The sequence below is a fragment of the Mirounga leonina genome, unplaced genomic scaffold (assembly GCF_011800145.1).
Source record: "Mirounga leonina isolate KUSES-001 unplaced genomic scaffold, KU_Mleo_1.0 Mir_114, whole genome shotgun sequence".
In the NCBI taxonomy this organism is placed as follows: Eukaryota; Metazoa; Chordata; class Mammalia; order Carnivora; family Phocidae; genus Mirounga; species Mirounga leonina.
Window position 1 is genome coordinate 38,022,610 of NW_023270265.1, and position 22,765 is coordinate 38,045,374.

General features: G+C 50.1%; 1 protein-coding gene across 5 annotated transcripts in view; it reads right to left on the reverse strand.

Moving 5' to 3' along the window:
- AFAP1L2 (actin filament associated protein 1 like 2) overlaps positions 1-22,765 on the reverse strand; it is a 94,734-nt gene that overhangs the window by 29,753 nt on the left and 42,216 nt on the right. For all 5 annotated transcript variants that reach the window (XM_035029522.1, XM_035029520.1, XM_035029506.1 and 2 more), the window contains exons 2-3: positions 7,628-7,756; positions 1,121-1,195 (exon numbers count right to left, since the gene is read on the reverse strand). In XM_035029522.1, the coding sequence (XP_034885413.1) occupies positions 1,121-1,195; positions 7,628-7,756 (204 nt within the window). The remainder of the gene's footprint in view (positions 1-1,120; positions 1,196-7,627; positions 7,757-22,765) is intronic.

Sequence of the window (22,765 nt, forward strand, 5' to 3'; positions counted from 1 at the left end):
CCACTGGACAACTCGGCCACCAGCCCTCCGTGTGCTTTTTTTTTTTTTTTTTTAAGATTTTATTTATTTATTTGACACACAGAGAGAGACAGCGAGAGAGGGAACACAAGCAGGGGGAGTGGGAGAGGGAGAAGCAGGCTTCCTGCCCAGCAGAGAGCCCGATGTGGGGCTCGATCCCAGGACCCTGGGTTTATGACCCAAGCCGAAGGCAGACGCCCAACGACGGAGCCACCCAGGCGCCCCCCTCCGTGTGCGTTTAAGGAAAAGGCTCCGGAGGCTCTTCTGAGCCTGACCGTTTCAGCCAGCGGCCCAGCCAGCCCCAGGACAGACAGACTCAGATGGATGTGGCCTCGGGGCTTTGGTGGCTGGGATGCTGAAGCAAAGCCTTGAACAGGACCGAGTGCCTTGGAGCACTGCCTCCCCACCTCTTGCTAAGCCTCTGCATTTTGGCCACAGGCTGGGGAGTTTGGAGATGGGGCTTCTAAATCCCTCTCCTCTGCAACTAGGCAGCTCTGCAAACCTCTGGGCCTCCCTGAGGTCCTGCCAGACCCACTCCTGAAGGTTTTCAGAGAAAAGGAGAGCAGAACAGAGCAGAAGAGGAAGACATCATGGAAGACACAGTATGTCCTTCTGATGTAAGGTACAATGTTCTGCCAAGAAAGCACCGTTGAGCAAAACTTTTGAATATTAAGGCAGGTGCTAACATCAGCATTTCCATCCTCTATTACCGCCCCTCCCACCGACACACATAAAATCCAGACTTCTATCAAAAGATATAAAGCTGGGGCGTGGAATCAGCACCATACAACAGCTGTTTCCCTAGAACATCTGACTATGATTTCCTACTCCCGGGATGATGCTGGGGAAAGCGGAGAGACTTTAGGGCCAGATTCCTTATCCACGAAGGGGACATGAGACCTTTAAGAGGCAAGGAGGTGGCTTGATGAAATATCCCAAAATACATCAACCCAAAATACTATCAACCAAAATGTGAGTGCCAGAAATAACTCCACTGGGCTGTCTGGTGCTGGCTGGGAGGAAGGGCGGCGGGGGGGGGGCCCAAAGCTGATGCCTGCTCCTCCCAGAAGCTGGCCGAGCCATCCGCAGGGCTCTCCTGTACCTTTGTCTTGGGACTCCGCATTCTGTTGCTTGTTGACGGTCACTTTGTTCATATAAATGTACTCCTCGTCAGAACCTGCAGAGGGAGGTTGAAAGACAAAGGTTTCACGTGATTCCACGATGGGAAATGGTTTCTAGAGAGAAACAGTGTCCCCCGAGACACTGTCATTAGCCAGGGTTCCAGTAAAAGCATACATTTTGACTTGACTGAAAGAGTCCATTATAGAGTTGACAAATTTCCAAACAGAAATGCCAAGTTGCTGACTGTTAGTTTCCTAACTTGGGGGTGGTGGGGGGGGGAGGGCGAGGGAAAAGATAGGTATAGAAGGATAGCTTCAGGATTAAAAGTCTTAACTGGAAAGGCACCTGCACCTCGAAGATCTGCCCCATATTCCACCAAGCAGATTTCTCTACATTTCCTAGCATTTCACTTAAATTGTAAAGTATTTCTGGCGATTTTATTTATTCATCTGAGAGAGAGAGAGAGAAAACACAAGCAGAGGGCAGGTGCTAACATCAGCATTTCCATCCTCTATTACCACCCCACAGCAGAGGCAGAGGGAGAAGCAGACTCCCCGCTGAGCCGGAAGCCCCACGTGGGGCTTGATTCCAGGACCTGAAGATCACGACCTGAGTCGAAGGCAGATGCTTAACCATCTGAGCCACCCAGGTGCCCCTAAATAAAGAAATCTTAAAAAAAAAAAAAGAAAATAAATTATAAAACATTTCATATCCATCATTCTCACCCTAGTCTGAGTTACTTGCTTGGGCTCATCAGAGTGATGTCTCTGTAAGGTAGGTCACACTGAGGATCTGGAAATTTAGTTCCCATGCCACTGTGGGGGCCTGAGCCCCCCAAATCGTGAGCTCTGGGTTTGGAGGGGTGAGTGTGCTGGGAATTGAAAGTGGAGCCCTGCCTGGCACTTGCTCTACCCTGTAGATTGCACCTTACAGCAGCATAGCCCTTCCCTCTTTTAAAATCTTTTTTTTTTTTTTTTTTTAAGATTTTATTTATTCATTTGACAGAAAGAGAGACAGAGAGAGAGAGAGAGCATGCACAAGCAGGGTTAGGGGCGGAGGGAGAGGGAGAAGCAGACTCAGCCAAAGGCAGACACTTAACTGACTGAGCCACCCACGCGCCCCTAAAATCATTTCTGTGTAGGCTACCTTTCCAGGACCTGTCTGGGCAGAGAAATGTTAGTCTCCCAACACTGCTCAGTTTCTTAAGCCCCAAAGACCGTTTCTTCAGAAGACTGCAGAGGAAGCTCATCCTAATGCTCCTCCTCTTAGAAATCCTCCTGCATTTCTTTTTTTTGCCCCTTAATTTGCACTTCCTAGAAACATGTGGCTCCACTGGTTGGAGACTGTTACCCAGTGAGGGGACCCATTCAAACCCGGGTAAAGGAGGCAGTTCAGTGTCAGGCCTGTGCCACAGACTGCCCAGCCTCCAGCCCAAAGGCCTGCAAAAACAGAGCCCTGAAAACCCACAAGAACACGGGGAGGACACAGCCAGAGGGGTCTTCTGCCCTCAGCCTGCGGGATCACCACCCCAGTGCCCGGCCCTGCCAGGACCCGTCAGCAACATCACCTCATCCTGCAGCAGTTCATGGGAGGGAACTATGAGGTCTAATGTAGTTAGCTACAACTGGTATCCTTCCACTCAGTGAGAGCCAGAGGGGCCGGGTCAGTACCTTCTCCAGAGGAGAACACACAAGAAGAGTGCCCAGCAGGGGCGGGCAGCAAGCTCTGCCATTCATCGTGTAATTCTGAGCAAAACAGCTACCCCACGTGCCTTGTCTGCCTAGCATGGGAAACAACTGTGATGCACATTGCCTGTTTTTACCAAACTCTTAAGTTTCCAAGGGTACAAAACTCAAATATTAAGGAAGTTGAAAAAGTTAACCTGATAACTAACAAAAATTAAAAATGACAGCCTAAACCATGGGGAATGGCTCAAAGGCTCGATAATGGGAAAAGTTGAAAAAAACATCACACATCAACATGCATAACAACAGTCACCTTTAAAAATAGATGGATTACTAGAGAGTGTGTAAATTGGCACAGACATTTTGGAAGAGATTTTGGAGGATAATTTAAGTGTTCATATTCTTTTTTTCTTTTTTCCAAGTGTTCAGCGTCTTTAACCCAGCATTTCCACTGTCAGAAATTTGTCCTAAAGATAAACTTGGAAGAGATTTTGGAGGATAATTTAAGTGTTCATATTCTTTTTTTTTTCTTCAAATGTTCATCGTCTTTAACCCATCATTTCCACCGCCAGAAATTTGTCCTAAAGATAAAGATAAAATTTTGTAAACAAAATTTTGAGGATGTTTATTGTAAGGTTGTGTGAGGTTTTTTTGTTTTTTTGTTTTTTTTAAGATTTTATTTATTTGAGAGAGAAGGACAGAGAGCATGAGTGAGGGGATGGGTCAGAGGGAGAGGGAGAAATAGACTCCCCGCTGAGCAGGGAGCCGGATGTGGGGCTCGATCCCAGGACCCGGAGATCATGACCTGAGCTGAAGGCAGATGCCCAATCAGCTGAGCTATCCAGGTGCCCCGTATAAAGTTTTTTTTTTTTTAATTACAAAACCTAATGCCACTAATCACTGTTTATCCATCCGTGGATACTACCGAACTGTGAAAAATAACAAAGTAGCTCTATGTCCACTATTACAGAGATATCCAAGACTTACAGTTGAATCATGTTTCAGAATAGCAAAAAAAGAAAAAGTAGGGGAACTGTCAGCACATGGAAATGTGCACAGGCAGCAGTTCTAAATGTAAAAATAACGTAAAGCAGAATACAGAGGCAAACCACGACTACATGAAAATATTCAGATGATGCCGATAAAGATCAAAATAGGGACTGAAGGAATGTAAATAGCACAATGTTCATCTTATGTTCATTTATTTTTTTCTTACTGTTGACTAAGCCCACGCTCCTGTAAAAAGGAAAAAGAAAAAGACAAGACATTATTGTCATTGTTTTAACTGTTAGATTCTGGGCAGGTGCTTCCTCCCCAAGATGGCAGCTTGTAAACTGCAGAGAAAATGAGCACCACCAGCCACTTCCCAAGGCTGCGATTCCCACCTTGGGCACTCTGCTGCAGGCCGTGGTTGGTCAGGCTTTGATTCTCAGGGTGCTACTTCAGGACCATCTAGGTTGGTAAGTAAGAGGCTCCCAGAACCGTCTGCAGTCCTGGGAAATGCCCAGTGAATTTGGCCCTATAATGGGAGGCTGCTGAGCTGTCCCGTGCCTGGGAGGCAGGAGCCTTGGGTTGGAGAATTTTCTATCATTCTCTCATTCATTTTCAGAAGTGCACGGAGCACCCGGCACCATGCGAGGTGCTGGGGATACAGCACTGAACGAAATAGAAGACACCGTCTCTACCTTTATCAGCCCAACATTGGTGGGGGAAACAGAGGCCCATGGGATGGTTAACACAAGCATGTGGAGAGTAACAGCACAGGTATGGTTAGAAGGAGAGCTCAGCGTGCTCTGAGTAAGCGTGTGGCTCCTGGGGAATGACCCCTGTGTGCAGGGCGTGGTCTGGATGGCAGTAGGGAGGAGGGACAGGGACCTCTTTGCTACAGTCGGATAGACAGAACATCAGCAGCCTTTCCCATCCGAGGGGCACCCCTCCCCCCGGCCGACACTTTCCCAGAGTCTCTGAGCAGGGCCCTGGGAGACCCATGGTCCTCTCAGGTGAAAACAGGGAACAAATAACAGGCTCCTGAGAAACAAACCTCAAACCCTGCCTTGACCTCACCATCCAGATGAAAGCCAAAGAGAAGAGAAAATCCTCGTTGCGCTCATATAATAAAAGATCAGAAAACCCAAATGGACAATTTGAAAAGGGTAAACACACATACACACACGCTCTCTCTCATACTCTGCCCAAAATGTGTGGGAGTAAACAACAGCTCAGCCAATGTAGACCACAGACTATCTCAAAATGATCAGCCTGCCTCCACCTACAAGTCCCATCAAGCTGAGCTAATTTTCTGGAACACAGACAGGAAGACGGGCCTGGGAGACTGAGAAGGAAGACAAATGCTTTGATTTCAGGGGGGCTTTGGATTCTGTCCTGGGTAGCGCAATTACTGCTGGTGCAGGTGAATCTGGAACGCGGGGTGCTGAGGGGGGTAGAGCGGTGAGGGCCGCCTGCCCACGCCCGAGCCCTGGCTTTGCCACTCACAGCCGTGTGCCTTGAAGAAGCGACTCTCCAAATCCTCCACGCTCTTGTTGAGAAGATGAGGACAACATCTCTCTCGCTGACTTGGGATGGGAACTAGGTGGCATCATCCGCCTCCTACGTTAGGCCCCCTGCCAGGACAGAGGATGTGCACAAAAGCTGTCAGCTGCTGCTTTAAGCACTGTGCTGGCGAAGGGAGCACGGAGAGGACCAGAATGGACACCAGCCTTGAGAACAGGAGGGGCAGCCACGGGTCGCGGTAAGGCTGTGCATGCACTTCCAGTGGTCTGAGTGGTGCACTGTGGGCAATTCACGTTGGGGCGCCTCCTGCAAGCCGCGGACACCGAGGGTGGGGGGAGGGCCTGACTTTATCAGCACAGAACATGCAAAGATCTGGGGTGAAACAAAGCTCATCCTACAGGAAGCTACCCAGCACATGAACCCAAAGAGGGACCCCACCCAGGGGGCCCGGAGAGAGTGATCAGAACCAAGAACCAGGGGTCGGAGCCCATCCCAGGGGTCTTCCAGTTCCCAAGGGAGGTGCTGTCTAGCATTAAACATCCCAAGTCAGAGCACATCCAAACGGTCAGTCGGGGAGTGTGCTTCTTAAAGAGTTGGACTCATCGATCCTGCCTCGGGGTGACTCATCTCTGATTCACCCGCTTGGTCATGTGCATTTCCCACCTAGCCTTCCCACCTCTGATGCGCTGCTGACCAGCCACGGAGCCGGGAGGAGCCTGGGAACCCCAGGGTGGCCGGGAGAACGGCAAAGGCCCCAAATGGGCTCCAGGAAAACGCCTCTCACGCAAGGCTAAGAGAGCCAGCTCGTCCCGCAGAAGACAAGGCTGCCAGGCAGACAGCACATGCCTCAGCGTTAGGACTTCTGTCTCACTCAGAGAATAAAAACTAGTTTCGAAGGGAACAAAGAAAAGGAAAAGCGACCCTGAAACGTAGCACAGTGGGTCCAGGTTGGACGTGAGGGAGAATTTCCTGGCGGCAAGGGCTGCAGATGACCGACTTCCCTCCTCGGGATGCATTTCAGCTGCTCCTGCCGCCAGGCAGAGGGATCGGATGCCCTCCTATGGTCTCTCACTGTCCCAAAATATCACTTCCACTTCTCAGACATCCGACATAAAAATAGACTCAACTAAACTGTCAGGACTTCACAAGAAGGCTTTTTTTAAAAAAGAAAATCTGAGTGTACTGGAAATGGAACCATATGCCCGCAAGAAGGCTTGTGCAAGGACGTTCAAAGCAGCCTTATTACTCGTCACAGCCCAAACCCGTGAACACCACGCATGCATGGTGGGAGAAATCAGAACAATGGTTACCTTGGGGTGAGGGTGGGGGCGGGGAGGAATTTGCTGGGAAGGGGCAAGAAAGAACTTTCTGGAATGATAAAAACGTTCTCTGTCTTGTTTTGGGTGGTAGGTACACAGGTATATACTGCTGTCAAAACTCACTGAATTGAATGCTTAAGATCTACGTACTTGAGTGTATATAAAATCTCCCTCAATAAGGATAGGAAAAAAAAAACCCTATGCACTCAAGAGTTCTGTGAACTCCAAGCTTTAAAACTATGTTTTCCTTTGGGCCACGGGGCAAGTGATTTCAACTCTCCAGACCTCATCTGTAACAACAGCACCAACCTCAGAGGGGTGACTTGAAGATGAAACAAGTTAATACACGTGCAGGTAGGAAATGCTCAATTAAGCGTTGGCTCTTATTCGAACTGTTTACTAGCCCTTCTCTCCTTTGAACGAGTAAGGAAAAGTGCTTCGAACACACTTTAAAACCACACTCAGGGCTGCCGTGCTGAGTGTTCAGAGATGTCTGGGGCTCGCATCCAGGTCACATCACTCCTGCACTACCGTGATGGGATGAGCTGTGTTCCCCTCCCCCACCGCCCAAATTCATCTACGAAGTCCTCGCCCTGGATACCTCAGAATGTGACTCTGGTAGGAGAAAGCGTCATTAAAGAGGTAATCAACATTAAAGGAGGCCACCAGGGTGGGCCCCGATCCAACATGACCGGTATTCTTGTACGAAGAGGAGATTTGGACACGCACACAGAGGGAAGATGGTGTGAAGACCCAGACAGAAGGCAGCCATCTATAGCCAGAGAGGGAGGCCCCTGAAGGAAGCCACCCTGCCCAAAGCCTTGATCTTAGATTTCGGGCCTCCAGAACACTGAGAAAACAAATTTCTATTCTTTAAGCCACCCCGTCGGGGGGACTTTGTTGTGGCAGCCCGAGCGTGACTATCTTTCTGTTCCCATGTGGACCTCTCTGAGGCCCCCGGGCCACACTTACTGCTGCTTTTGGTGTAAAGCCGGAGGAGCTCAGCCAGGCTGCTCTTCTTCACCACAGCTGTGCTGCTTAGGTTCTCCTGGTCGAGAATCTTGAGGAAGTCATCCAGCTCTGTCAACAGCTGCTCCAGGGCTAGAGACAGAAAAGAGAAGAACCCTTTATAGTCGCTGCCTTCCCTCCAAAGGGCCAACTCAGATACACCTCCAGATCCTGCATCACCTCACCACGGGCCCTGCGGTCCTGAGGGGGAGGGAGCGGGGGAAGGCCTGGAAGCACCTGGGGACCCAGCCAAAAGGTGGGATTCCCAGGGAGAGGAAAACAGGCCCTTGGTTTTGAGATGGACAACCTTGGCTGAACCTGCAGGTCTACCATTTGCTAGAGTGACAGTGGCCAGACAGCCCAGTCGAGCCCATCAAGCCATGAGAGTCTGGAGACAGGATTGCTTCCTTGACCGAAAGTCAATCAGGACAGCTCAGGGTCTGGAGAACCTGAACACAGATCAAACCTATAACCATCAAAAGAAATGCTGTGGTTGACCCAATCGTTCATCCTTTCCCCAAGGACAAGGAAACAGAGTCACTCCAAGGTGATTCAACAGTGATTATGCTGCCCCTGCAGAAATATGGACGACCCATCAGAAGCCACGGCTGGGCAAACAGAAAAATAAAACCTTCCTGAGTTTCTTCAGTAAATAAGCCACCTCAACTGAAACTGAGTCCAGCATCACTCCCAAGCTGGCTAAGGGCTCCGGTCCCATGGATTCAAGGTATCAAATTGGCTCCACCGTTGTAGAAGTGCTTGTCAGTTTCTCACTGGAACCACCTTGCAGAGATGCTAGTGCAGAGGACAGCAGGGTAGGTGCAGGGCATTCACCACTGCTGTTGTTGCTGTTTGGGTTTGTTTTGTTTTTTGGGTTTTTTTAAAAGATTTTATTTATTGGGGCGCCTGGGTGGCTCAGTCGTTGGGCGTCTGCCTTTGACTCAGGTTATGATCCCAGAATTCTGGGATCGAGCCCCACATCGGGCTCCCTGCGCAGCGGGAAGCCTGCTTCTCCCTCTCCCACTCCCCCTGCTTCTGTTCCCTCTCTCGCTGTGTCTCTCTGTCAAATAAATAAAATCTTAAAAAAAAAAAGATTTTATTTATTTATTTGAGAGAGGGAGAGCGAGAGACAGAGCACAAGAAGCGGGGAGAGAGAGAAGCAGACTCCCCACTGAGCAGGGAGTCCGACGCAGGGCTCGATCCTAGGACCCTGGGATCATGACCTGAGCCAAAGGCAGACACTTAACCGACTGAGCCACCCAGGCGCCCCTGTTGTTGCTATTTGTAATCTAATCTCTACTAAGAATAGGATGCTGCACTTGCTGATGGGGTCGTCATCTTGGCTCTGCTGCCCACCTGGCTCTCCAGAACATGCTCAGGAATGGCAGCCAGCTCCTTGAGGTTCTATACTGTGCTTTCCAACCCTGGCTGCATGGGGTCACCTGGAGAGCTTTAAAAAAAATCCTGATACCCAAGCCACGCCCTAGATTGATGATATCAGAATCTCTGGGAGTAGAACCCAGGAGTCAGTCAGTAGTTTTTTTTTTTTAAAGATTTATTTATTCGAGAGAGACAGACAGACAGAATAGGGGTAAAGGGAGAGAGAATCCCAAGTAGACTCCACACAGAGTGCGGAGCCCGATGTGGGGCTCGATCTCACCACCCTGAGATCAGGACCTGAGCGGAAACTAAGAGTCGGACGCTTAACCGACTGTGCCACCCAGGCGCCCCAGGAATCAGTAGTTCTTAAGCCTCCTCAGGTGATTCCAGTGTGCAGCCAACACTGAGAACTGTGGGTCTAGATGCAGTGCCAGAGCCACACCTGAGGGCCCTGCTCCCGAAGACAGCAGAGACAAGCAGCCCTGACTTGTCCCGTACCACCTGCTGTGGGAACGCTGAGCAGTCACACAATCTCTCCAAGCTCGTTTCCTCACCCGGGAAGTGGAGAAGGCCATGTAGGCCCTGCCCATTTCACAAAGTTATAAACACAAATGACAAAATCTTATTAGCTCAATGAGAAGACCACATGTGTCCTACACCTTTGGCACCTACACTGTGTTGAATGAATGTTTATGGAATGAATGAATAAATGAATGACTTCATTAGGCACCTGCTAGTTCACAAGTTGAAGAGCTAAGTAAGCATCGTTATGCCCATTTTGTAGACAGGGGTCTGAGGGCCCAGAGAAGGCCCAGAAGGTCCCACGTGGCTCATGGTGGAGAGCTCGCCTGCTGTCTGACTCTTAAGACTGAGCTCCTGGCAACCCCCGTTGGGGTGGATATCTCACTGGATGTCTCCATCCATGTAGGGCATTCTTCCAACATCCCCCAAAAGCCAGCTCCCTAGAATTGAACAAGAGCCCCATATTATCCCCCTAACCCCTTCATTAGAAAAAGAAGCCCTCATGCTCTCCTGGTTCTAAGGGAGAGCCCAGCGGCCTCTTTCTGTTCAAACACCTCCTTGGACCTCATTTTGGTAGTAGCCTTTGAACCCCATTGCTACAAAGTCAAACTCCCTGGAATGAATGTTGCCATTGCTTGTGAGAGAGCTGGAGGAAGGGAAGGGGGTGAGGATTTGCTTGCTTCAGAGGAGGGCAGTGCCAGCCCATGTGACTATCCGATCGAACACAGGGGTCAGCCAGCTCACCCACATGCCTCGCGTCATGAGAGCGCTCTCTTCCTGGCAGGGGTACCCCTGAAAGAAACTCCAGTTTGCCAAAGCCGGAGAAGCAGCAGAGAACCCTCCACTCTCCCTCTCAGGGTCCTGGTAAAGGATGAAGAACGAAGCAAGCTCCACGGAGGTCTAGGTGTCCACCCCTCTGTGGCTTGTCAAAAGCCAAGTGAAGGTAAAATGCAGCGAGCAGCTCAGAGGCTGCATGCGGTCAGTGGTGGCCTGGCTCCCAGGCCTGGAGGCGGGTTGGAAGGTGGCCCTCGTCTCTGCCAGTGATGAGATGGATAGATGGGTGAGTGAGAGCCAAGATGACGCAAGAAGGAAGCCACGTTTGGGCAGTTCTGCCTGGGAAAGGGCCCTGGGCCAACAGCAGAGTCTCTTGCCCTATTCTCAGTATTGGGAAGAGCGGGTTTCCAAGAAGCCAATGGCTTTTGCCTGGTCTACTTAAAACCAGACTCTTAATGGAGTGGGATTTGAAAGGGCACCAGCAAGAGCTCCCAAAGCCCACCAATCAAGACCATGGGACCCCAGGATGTGCTCAGCACTTAGCTGGGCCCTCGGCCTCAACCAACCAGGAAATTAAAATGGAGATCAGGACAGGGTGGTTCTTGCCTTGTGCAAGCTCAGAGGCAGAACAAGACCAGCCCAAGGGAGGAGATTTACAGACCAAGGCAAACCACCAAAAATTCACACCAAAAAGAGTGAGAGGAGATCAGACAAGAATCCTAGGCCTGGAAGGCTTCTGGGAAGAGGTGCAGTAGGGTAAGGCCTTAGGTTGTTTTTGTTTGGTTTTGAGTATTTTTTTGAACAGCTATTCATGACTTTCCTGTTGGCTGCAGGAACTCGACAGGCTAAAAAGCAGTGAGTTTAAAGAAGTGGAAGCAGGGAAAACAAAGGATAAATCTGAGGAAATGACACCGAGCCTTGAACTCGGCTACAGGGGATGTGGAAAAGTGAATGGGCCTTGCAAAGCAGCTAGGATCTCAAGCTGTGCTTTTCCTGACCTTCTGAACCCTTCCAGGCTGTTACTGCTACTTCCGCTTACAAAAAAAAAAAAAGCACGAAAACTCCACTGTCTCTTCAGTTTCACATCCTCAGCTATTCCCCAAAGCTGCCTGATTCCTGGAAAACAGCTTTAGTTTATTTTCAAACAAGCAAATATGTACTGGGCCAAAGGGTAAAGAGTGTCGTGCCTACTTCTGGGGAGACAAAGTTGACCCAGATAGGGTCCCCCAGCCTCTCCAGGAGCTCCATGTCTGGAGACGGGGGCCCAGTGAATACGCAGGGTGAGCAGAGAAGTGATTCAGGAATGTGTCCAAGGATCAGGAAGGTGCCACGAGACAAACTCGGGGCTTATCTGCAAGAGGAATTTATAAGCTGGCCACTGAGGATGAATAGGAGTTTCCTGGGAAGAGGCAGAGGCATTTTAGGAAAAGGGAAAGAGATGTTCAAACAACTCAAGAACTGAAAGCACACGGGGTATTCGAGAAACCATAGGTCTCTCTGTACATCGAGGCACACGGGGCATGGGGGGCAGGCAGATGGCACATGGAGGGGCGGATGGTGGGCTCTAAGGCCAGAACTGTGACATTAGATCAGGCAGGCAGACCATAAAGGCTTGATTTGCTTTGCTGAGTCCATGCTTTATCCCGCAGGACCCCTAGGCAATGCCGTGGGAGGGCCATGCACAAGGTCTTGAACAGCCTGGAGATCGAATAACTCTGCCAACAGTAGGGAGGACAATGGAAGCGGACCAGGGGACCAGGAGGGGAGGCAAGGGCGGGCAAGGGACCATTATTAGTGCAGATGAGAATGACAAGGGTGTGACCTAATCATGGCATCCAGGGACCACGCAGGACGCTGCATCCCACCACTCCCAATTCTCTCAACCACCCTGCAAGCACACGGCATGGGAACGGGCTCTTGAGGCCCATATCCGCAGTTAGTAGTGGCCCTGGGGCTCAAATCCAAGTACGCCCAAGTCCCTCGGCTGGAGCCATTCCCAAGAAGTCAGGGAGGTTTATGTGGATCATGACCTCTGTCTCCTGTTCCACCATGCTTGGCAAAGCAACAGTGGGGGGCTCTAGATGAGTAGAACAGAGGCAAGGGGATAATTCCATGAGATGCAGGGACTTAAGATGCCCTGGGTGACGGAGAACTGCAGAATGCCATCAGACACAGGCCTGTGGCCCTGTGGGAACCGATAGGCCAGGCAGACGGGTGGTGGTAGTGGGGAGCATCAAGAAAGCAGAGACAACCCCCATTCTTCCTCTTAAAACAGCTGTGCTAGGTGAAGGGTAAGCACCAGAGTTGAAGAAACACAGGACCAGGACCCCAAGTCACAAAGCTGGGATGTCCTTTCTGTCCCTCTCTAGCTCTGCATCCAGAGCAGCCCACGACCAGCAGCAATCAGCTTCTGCCTCCTGACATTTCTCCCTGCCAAAGCCAGTTCACGGGCATCTCCATGTGAGCCTGGTCTGTATTCCCGGCTGGGCAGGAGCGCTTCCCGGTCGAGGGTCAGCCTTTGCAGAAATGTCTGGGGCTCTGACAAGGTGCTAAGCGCAGCAGAGACCAGGGATTCTCCTGTGGTCGTACAGGCCACAGCTCCAGACTCTCGGAGATAACAATCAACAAAAGCAATCACAAAAAAGCTCATTTGTGCCAACCCTGGTGACATTTTTCGGCCCTCAGAGCTCGGAGGAATGTGGCCATTTCATTGAGCCTCTGGAAGGCACCCGTCCCATTTCCCTTCCCCCCCCCCCAACACCTCCCCCCTTCTCATTTTGGTCTCTCTCTCGTCCTCCAGCAGAGGGAGGGAAAAATAAGTGTGTTGTTCATTCTGGAAACTGTAGGCCCTTGTGCAGGATTTCCATCCTGGCTCTGTTAAAGTTCAGAGTTGTCTGCTCAGGGTCTGACAAATCATCAATAAGATTCTTGTTCGGGGCTTCTAAGGCCCACGCAGAGCTGGGCAGTTCAACTGCTCGATTCATCGCCCTCGGCCATGGCCAAGCTCTGCCTCCAGATGACCTCCTCCCCCGGTTTTTCTCATCTTGAGGCAGTCTTGTTTTTGGTCACTAGGTTCCCAACCATAAATGTCTTCCCAACATGCCGAAAAAGCTGTTCTTCATGGTTCCCCTGCTGTTTTATGCGCAATTTTTATTTATTCAGCTGCATTTGCTGAAGACCCGTGATTGAACATGATTTTCCTTCCAAACATGAAACTAAACAGACCTCTTCTTTAAGTATAAAGACATGCATCCCGCTCCTTGCCCCAACAGTTCCCAAGATGGAGTCACTGGGCATATTATCCGTGTGAACCCAACTGCTGGGGACCAACCACAGTGAAGAACGTGGGAGAAGTTTCTGTGACGAGCACCAGCACCACGTAGTTGCAACCGAGGGCAGAAAATGCCGAGTCCCTTCCTCCCGATCACAGACGAATCCTCAAGTTCTCAAGAATGAGCTTTTGGAAAACATGCCCCTTTGTTCCACCTAAGAAGGGACACATCAGGCCGAAGTCCCCTTTCTTCATAAGTGCTACGTGCCAAGCCAGCCTTTGCCAAGCACCTGCTGAGTGCCTGGCATGTTAATAAGTGGCTTTTCTTCTTTGTTTTTTTACAGTGGCAACAGACGCATAACATAAACTTTACCATTTTAATGACTTTGAAGTGTTCAAATTAGTGGCAGTAAGTATGCTGACAATGGTATCCTTATGGATTTGCCAGTTCTAGACATTTCACATAGATGGAGTCACGGAATATGTGTTCTTCTGTGGAATGGCTTCTTTCACGGTGCATTAACAATTTCAAGGTTCATTCACCCTGTGGCTTCTAGCAATATTTCATTCCTTCTCCTCCCCTGGCAACCTGCATAGCCTTTGTGGTCTAGTCCTTTTCCTTAACATAAAGCACGTGAGATTTATCTATGCTGTTGCATGGATGAGAAGTTTGCTCTTTTTGATTGCTGTGCAGTATTCCATTGTATGGATGTAGGAAGCCCAAATGTCTCCATGGATCCACATATCTCCTCTGCCAGGTGCTTCTGCAAGCACAGCAGGGTCCTGTGTCCTGACCCCGGTTTGTCATGCTCTGGAAAGCACCTTCCTGCTGACTTGGAAGAGTATGCCTGCATTCAGTACACTTAATACACTTAATGCCCACTCAGGGGCCTGGCTACAAATGGAAAAGCAGTGATTTTCTTCACAATGGCTACACAATGGAATCACCTGGGAAGTTAAAAAAAAAAAAAGAAATTCCTGATGCCTGCGTCCACCCCCCAGAGATCCTGCTGGAATTGCTCTGGGTGTGGTCTGGGCTCCAGGAGCTTTTCAAGCTTCCCAGGAGATTCTAATGTGCAGCCAAGTTTATGAACCACGGAGATAAATAAAGGTGTAATTATTGCTTCATAAAAAGTCTCTTTCCTTTATACATTTTTTTAAAAGATATATTTATTTATTTTTAGAGAGAAAGCGAGAGCACAAGCGCGTGCACACGAGCGTGTGGTGGGGCAGAGGGAGAGAAAGAATCTCAAGCAGACTCTGTGCTGAGCATGGAGCCCAATGCTGGGCTCCATCTCACGACCCTGAGATCATCACCTGAGCCGAAACCAAGAGTTCGATGTTTAAACAACTGAGCCACCCAGGCGCCCCACTTTATACATTTATAAGATTCCTTAAAAAGCAAACCTCCACAGTCCTTTACAGGACTCAATTCTGATTTTACACATAGAACTTTCTAGGGTGATGCCTGTTATGCAGTCAGATACACCTGAAAATCCCTTTTTGCCCCAAAAGTCTTTTCCCTTCTGGAGAGTAAGAATGTGAAAGGCAAGGACCAACATGTCTATATGTTTACACATTGTGGAACTCAGTTCTTTGTCCTGCTTACTTAAACAGTGGAAGTTCTTATCACAGATGATCAGCACCCAAAAGACTCAGAGGCTAGACCCCTCTGGCAGGCTGTCATTGCTGCCTCCTTGGAGCCCAGGAGACTGAGCCAGAAACGCACAAAACTTTCTCCAGTATAAGAAATACTCCAGGAGGTTTGTTTTGTTTTTTTTTAAATCTCCATGTTCAAGAAATGACGAGGAGAGAGTTTTGCTTCATTTACTAGCATTGTGCATGCGCCACCCCTTGCAGGACCTGACCTTCAAGGTCAGCTTGTCATCATTTCTGCAAGATCTGCTTTTTCTCACCTATCTTGGAGTCTCATCACTTAAAACACTTTCCCCACGAAGGGGCCGCCCTCTGCATTCCCAGATGAGTGGTGCGGGCTGAAGAGATGGGACAGATGCTTTGCTGCAGCTTGCACTGCTGGAAAAACAACACGACTTGCTTGCTCACTGGTGACCTCTCAAATGGAACAAACCTCCCCAAGAGCAGAATTCCAACCCCAGCTATGGAGCCAGCTGCAAGCGGAGCTGCTTTGTTAGGGCCCTTCGGAAATTCGCACGGTAATAGCCGAAGACATCAAACTGAGCAGAGCGGGTCAGAGAGGCCCGCGGCCTGCCAAGGGCCACCTCCACTCTGCCTCAAGCTGCCCAGAAGCACCACCTGTCCAGCCAGCCCAGAAGCACAGGGGCCTACTGGCCATTCTCCCACCTTCATCGTTCGCTGTTCGTCCCCTGAATGCGAGTCCTGGGTCTCCAATGAAAATGAAAGCCCTGTGTAGGTAAGGGCTGCCTGATCTGGTTCCCCCGCTGTGCCTAAACAGCGCTTCACTCAAAGTCAGGGCTTCCAGACCCACAGACGCTCAGCCTAATGAAAGCTCCTCCTGAGTTGTTGCCTATAAAAGGGTCTGGGGTGGGGCGCCCGGGTGGCTCAGTCATTAGGCAACTGACTCTTGATTTTGGCTGGGGTCATGATCTCAGGGTCGTGAGCTCGAGCCCCAAGAGGGGCTCCTCGCTCAGCGAAGAGTCTGCTTGAGATTCTCTCTCTCTCCTTCTGTTGTGCCCCTGGCTTGCGCTTGCATGCACATGCTCAAATAAATGTCTTTAAAAAATAAAGTAAAAGAAAATAAAAGGGTCTGGGCTCATTTGTCCGGTAGGTCTGGGCCAAGAGCTCACCAGTCCCCGGCCGTAACTGTGGACCCCCACCTGGGCCAGATGACATCTCTGGAATGACCACCAGAGGCAGCCCCTGGCAGGTGATGGGCTGGGAGCACATAAGGCATCTCCCTCCCGGGTGGCCCTGTGCGGGAAAACTCTCTCAGGGGTGCAGGAAGGAAGGACATGGAGGCAGCTGTGCCCCTTGAGGCCAGGAAGCCCAGAGCACCCCTGTAGGTCAGGAGGCACATGAGGGCAGGGGCAAGACCTGCCAGGTTCTAGCAGCCACCAGGGGCCAGGCCAGACAAAGCAGCTTTGGGGCCTGGGGGGGTGGGGGGGAGAGTCTTTGTTCCCGAGCCCCGTTAGGACATTCCTTAAATGTGATCTGCCAGAAGAGTGGCTTCATTCAGGCTCGGCGGAGGGCAGCCGTGTGGGTGGGGCGCAAAGGTTCAGCTGGGTGGCTCTCTGTGGGGCAGGTTCCACAGCGGGCGCCAGCCACCGCAGTCTCTGAACAAGAGGCTGTCCGGGGTCACTCAAGGTCACGCTGGAAGGTTGGGAAGTACTGTCTGACAGAAAGAGAAGCTGGAAAGTAAGAATGGTCAGCGGTCAGCGGAGAGGTTATGGGGAAGTTTTCATTCTTCCTTCAGAGCCTCCCCTAGTCCTCAAAGCAGAAGAGTGAGTTATTACACAGACAGAAGATGCTGTGGCCGCGGCTGCTACGCTTTCGCTTCACGTGCTATTTGTAGTCGAGAAAAAGGACACAAACTAAACGTGTACAGGAAGAAAAAAAAAAAAAATCACCCTCCATCCCAATTTCCTGTTTCTTTCCGGCATTTGGCAAAAGTAACCAAACACCCGCGGAGCGATGTGCTGGAGGAGGCTGCATCCTGTTCAGGCCTCTGCCTCCCAGGAGGTAAAGTCAGCCCCAGCAACCTAAAATCACCACCAGCCTGACCTTGGACTCAGCTGTCAGGAGGCCGCCTCCCAGCCTGACTGAGGGCCCACCGGCCCACTCAGGCAAGGAGCCTTGCCTTGAACTCCAAGGGAGCTGGGCTGGGGAGCGATGGTCTCCTCGCTCCCCAAGCTTCCGGGACTTTGGGGGCTTCTGGAAAATGGAGTGTCTCACCCCTGCCCTCATGACCCCCGGGGTTCCTGGTCCAGATGCAGCAGTGTCCTTCAGGTCCTTCCTGCCTGTACTGAGTTCCAGAGTCAAAATGCCCAAGTCTTAGCTCCAAATATTGGTTCACTCGGCTTCTCCATATATTGCCTGTGTGGCCTTGGGGAACTTAATTAACTTCTCTGGGCCTCAGTTGTCTCATTTGTAAAATGGAGTTAACAACAGTACCTACTTACTAGGATTTGTGTAAAGACCATACACATAATCCCATCAAGTGTGGATACTAAGTTAAATGTTAGCTGCTAAATAAAACCTAAATTCTTCCTGTAAGATGGATATAGAAAGCCACCTTAAACATATCCCCCCACCACCACCCCATCGACACATGACACACACGTTGTAATTTTAGTAGGGCGCCTTCAAAAAGGTGATTGGAAACATCGCTGTCGGATTTTGCGGGACTACGAAACCATGTCCTCACACAAGGTCAGCAGGGGCTACTGACGTGGGTTAAGCCCCCCCCGGGGAACGACCTTCCTACAAACACACAATGCTGAAAGTGAACAAGTGAAGGTTTTCAGAGCTTCCTAGAGCTGATGAGCCCAGGGCTCAACAAGTTAAACTTGATCCCAGAAACAGAGGGAGAAGAGTCCGTGGCAGGCTGTGGCATGTGAGCTGGCTATGGGGTCCTTCTGCCTCTTTTCCGCCCCCTGCCTATTCTCCAGCCCCTGCCCACCCCCCACCCCCCTCCAGCGGCCTGCCCCCACAGACAACCAGGCAATGTTCCTTTGGGCACAGAGCACAACGCCGAACCATGAGCGGGGTAAACCATGAGCGTGGGCAGAGCCCATCTGCCGCTTTCCTCCTCTTCCCCGGCATCCACCTGCTGTTATTTGCACCCAATGTTCCTTCGGGAAACTCACCCAACCGTGTTCGCGGTTTGGGTGAGACTAGAACCCCCGCCCCTCCTCCACGGGCAGCCACATGACCTCGGACCCAGCCAATCACAGCATTGCATTCCCCAGCCTGTGGGAGGTCTCACGACCAGGGATGAGCCAGTGGACATCAGCCTTGGGACTCTGCCTAGGCCGTGCCGGGCTCCTCCTTCGGGCGCCCCGATCCGTTCCATCAGCCCCAGGCCCCACTGGCCACCTCTAGGAAGTCTGCCTAGTCGAGAGGGAAAACAGGACCTGGAGATTCTGAGGCCAACATTTCAGCCCAGACTCACACTCGCCTTCCCCTGTACCGCTCAGTTATGTGTAGCCAAGACATCCCATTGTTTCATCAAGGAAGACTGAGGGGGGCGGGGGGTCTCCTTTGCCGGCAAAGGGGGAGTAGACTACCCAGCACACGTTTTGAGGCAGGCATCTGGGCCAGCCAGCCTGCAGATCCAATTTCAGTTCATTCTGCGAGGCAGGCATCACCATCGCCATTTCACTGGGGGGAGATCGCACACTGTAAATATCAGGGCTCAGAATCAACAGGTCCTTCTGGCCCCTAGCCTAGAGTTTATTCGATTAATGTGAATCTACTTGACATTGGTAAAGATTTGCTTATTAAAACAGACTGCCCAGAAAGTGAAATGTAAGAACATTCAAATGAAAACAAAGTGTGGGGAAAGGCCCAGAGAAAACAAACCAACCAAGACGTCCAGAAGCCTGAGATCAAATGTCACCAAGGCCCAGGGTGAGGGCAGAGGACCGGCAGGCAGAGGGCAGTGAAGAGAAACCTGTTACAGCCTTCGGAATAAGACACGCGTGGAAACCCAAGGGGGCGCTCCCAAGGCCCGGTGGGGAGAAGAGTAGGGCATGACATCTGGGGACATGGAAAGGGCTGAACGAAGACCATCACTTGGTCTGATGTCCATCACTTCACCTGACAGACTTCAGGCCGCGGAGCCCTCCAGCGCAGCCCTATGGGAGCCTCGCGGGTGGAGGCTGCAACCCCCGGGTCCAGGAGCAACACAGCTGGGAGAGAATACATCTCCCACCGTCCCCGCCTGACTCCCCGGTGCCAGGGGCCAGATCCAGAGGATCAAACAGCTGATAAAATGGGTGTAGTCTGATTAAGCTATGAGAGCGTGAGTGCGCACGAGAAACTGCCTAAAATAGTCCTTAACATTAGGAAGAATGGAAAAGCAAAGTCCCACACCAAGGAGCAATTTTAACAAAGCCAACAGATCTGAATGGCTGTCTAGCTAAAACCACCTGCATCTGCAGAACAGAACATCTCCAATGGACAAGAACGGATCTCACACAGAGAGCTGTACACAATCCCTTTATGTGAAGCCCCTCGACTTGGAATCAGTCCCTTGCAGGGGTTAGGCATCAATAAGGAATGAAAATTATTTTGGTCTATTCAGCATTCCTTCTCCCTTCTTTTGGTAATGGGAGGACCTATTCCATATGGTTCAGATCTGGCTGACCCCCCCCCTTTGCCACAGGAGATGGGGAGGTAGCTGAGGACTGTCCATCCTTCAGGCCACTGTGATGGGTTTAAGCAAGGCCAGAATTTCCCTTAGGATTTGCTCAATGAGCTTCGGGAGCAAGAGGTCTTTCTCTTCTTTGGATTACAAACCATGAGGATGTGTACTTGGAGCAGGACTAGACCCATCCCCTTTCCAGTCTGAGGAGGAAGCCAGAGGGAAACAAAGCTGATAATTAGAGAAAGATACAGAGCCCCACCCACATTGCTAGAGTCCCTAGATCCAGCCATGCCTGAAGCTAACTTTGTACTTGCCAGCTACATGAACCAATAAATTCCCCTTTTCACATAGGCTGGTTTTTAGTCACTGCTGACTAAATAGTCCTTGTTAATATGGAAATGAAGTCTGAACAAACAGTGGCTCCATGTAAACCACCCTTTATAAGGCATACCTCAGTTTCCCAAAGCCATAAAATGGCTCCCTTTGAAAGGTCCAAGCACAGAGCCAATCACAGCGCCAGGTGATTTTCTCAGATGACCCACATGGTGCCCAAACCACCAGAAAAACTGCTGACAATGGCCAACCAACACTGAGGGCATGGCTGTGATGGTCCAGGTAAACCACAGTGGACAGCAGCAGGTGTGGGGATGGATAGTGGGATGGGGGTGTGCTGCCTCCCTGCCAGGAGCCCATCCCCCCATCTCTTTTCTGACTGGTGCTTATGTCCTTGTGCTAGTATCCATGGGCCCACAGTGCCCTCAAGTTGTGGGCATGACACGTTTGCAGGCTTTGCTGCGAACTCAGTGAGTCAAGACCTAGAGCTAAAACAAACAAACAACAACAACAACAATGTAGTAGAAAATACCAAAATGCACTGCATTTAGTAAAGGAGTGAAATCTTTCATACAACCTTTGGTTTAGGTGTGTGAGTATGTGTGTCCTAGGATACAATGTAAGAGACATTTCTTACCAAGGTCACAATAAAAAAGTTTGAAAAACACTACTACAGGCTCATGATCTCTTATCTGAAACCTGCAAAGCCAGAGAGTTTTGAAACTCAGTATATTTCAGATTCCAGAAAAGAAACATGGCACACATGCCCCAGCAAGGCCTGGAGAAACACTCAGGAACAAAACACGTTAATTAATAGTTCTACGGCAAAAGGCACAAATACTCCTACCAAGCGGGCTCAATAGATTTAGAAACGGTCTCACATCATTTTAGACGCCTCCAAATTCATGTGCGCCAACCTCACAGAGAGCCTGGTTTCTGGTTTTCCAAGTTTGGGGACTTGGGAATTGAGGAGAGGTCTCTCAGTTTCCTGTGGACCTTTCTTGGGATTCCCAGGATCTTTCTCCTTCTGTGGCCGCAAAATTGACTTTTAATTGCCCAATTTTTAAGAGAGACTTCATGGATGGTGGCAAACCCACATCAGGCTTTTAATGAATTAGTGCAAAGCTGCAAGGTCTGTGGGCAAAGCTGCTGGGGGCAGATGGGTCTGTTAACCGAATTAACTATGCTTCCGAGGGGGCCTCACTGACTTTCGGTCTAGAATGGTACCACCCAATTCTTCGACCACTAGCCACATGTAGCTACCCAGCATGTGACACGTGGTTCGTCTGAATTGAGAGATGTGCTAACAGTAACCCAGTGCCACTTCCCCCCCTCCAACCAAAAAGAATGTCAAGTATCTCAAGAGTGTGTCTTCTTTAAATATCAATCATATGTTGACATGATGGTATTTTGGATGTATGGAGTTAAAAAAATATTCTGAAAATTAATTTCACCTGTTTTTGTTAAAATTTTTTTTAAATGTAGCTTAAGACTACCTATGTATTTTGCTTTCTCTTTCTATTGGACAGCACTGGTCTGCAACGTCTATCAGAGACTCGGAGCTTATAAAATCATGAAGAAACTCCTCTTCCTGATGCAAACAAAACAGTGTTCAGAGAGAGAGAAAAGAGACTTGGCCAAAGTCACACAATTCGTTTGTGGAAAGCCCAATTTCCTCTATCTGCCCACGGCTTTCCAAACCTACTAGATTGAAGCCGTTCTGTATCCTGAAGAGCAGAGGAAGGAATAAAGGTCTTTTTTTTTTTTTAAGATTATTTATTTATTTGAAAGAGAGAGAATGAGAGAGAGAGCACATGAGAGGGGGTCAGAGGGAGAAGCAGACTCCCTGCTGAGCAGGGAGCCTGATGTGGGACTCGATCCCAGGACCCTGGGATCATGACCTGAGCCGAAGGCAGTCGCTTAACCGACTGAGCCACCCAGGCGCCCCATAAAGGTCTTTCTTTAAGGAGAGTTCCAGGGAGTGGCGGCGAAGGGCTTGGGAAAGGTAGAACCTTCTCCATGTGCCAGCCGTCCTCCAGCAAGGTGAGAAGGCGGGAAGAGAGACGTTCTCTCCTCAGGAAAACAGCCGTGACGGCGATGAAGCCGACGTGGTTATTCGGTGCAGGCCGTACTTTGTTGCCAGGGACAAGGGCCAGTTCTTCATCATAGAAATATTCTAAATGAAACCCCTGAAGCTTTGTTATATAAACAATGTAAAGGTATCACAGAGTTTTGAGTCAGATCATTGTTTTCACTTAACATCTCAGCCAAAATTTGTCAAAAGAAATTGCTGATGTACGATTTCCGACTCGTCCAGTGCATTTCAGTTTTTGAGAACATCTGAAGTTTGCATTTGGCTGTTTATACAAATCTCCCTTCCTCTCCTGAGCCCATCTCAAAAGGACCCCCTCAGCTCCCTTCCTCCCTGTCCCACCTCCCTTCCCTATACCAACTTCTCCAACACTGGGGCCCCAGCCCCAAATGCTCTGGAACGGTCCTTAGCCACTTTTTCTCT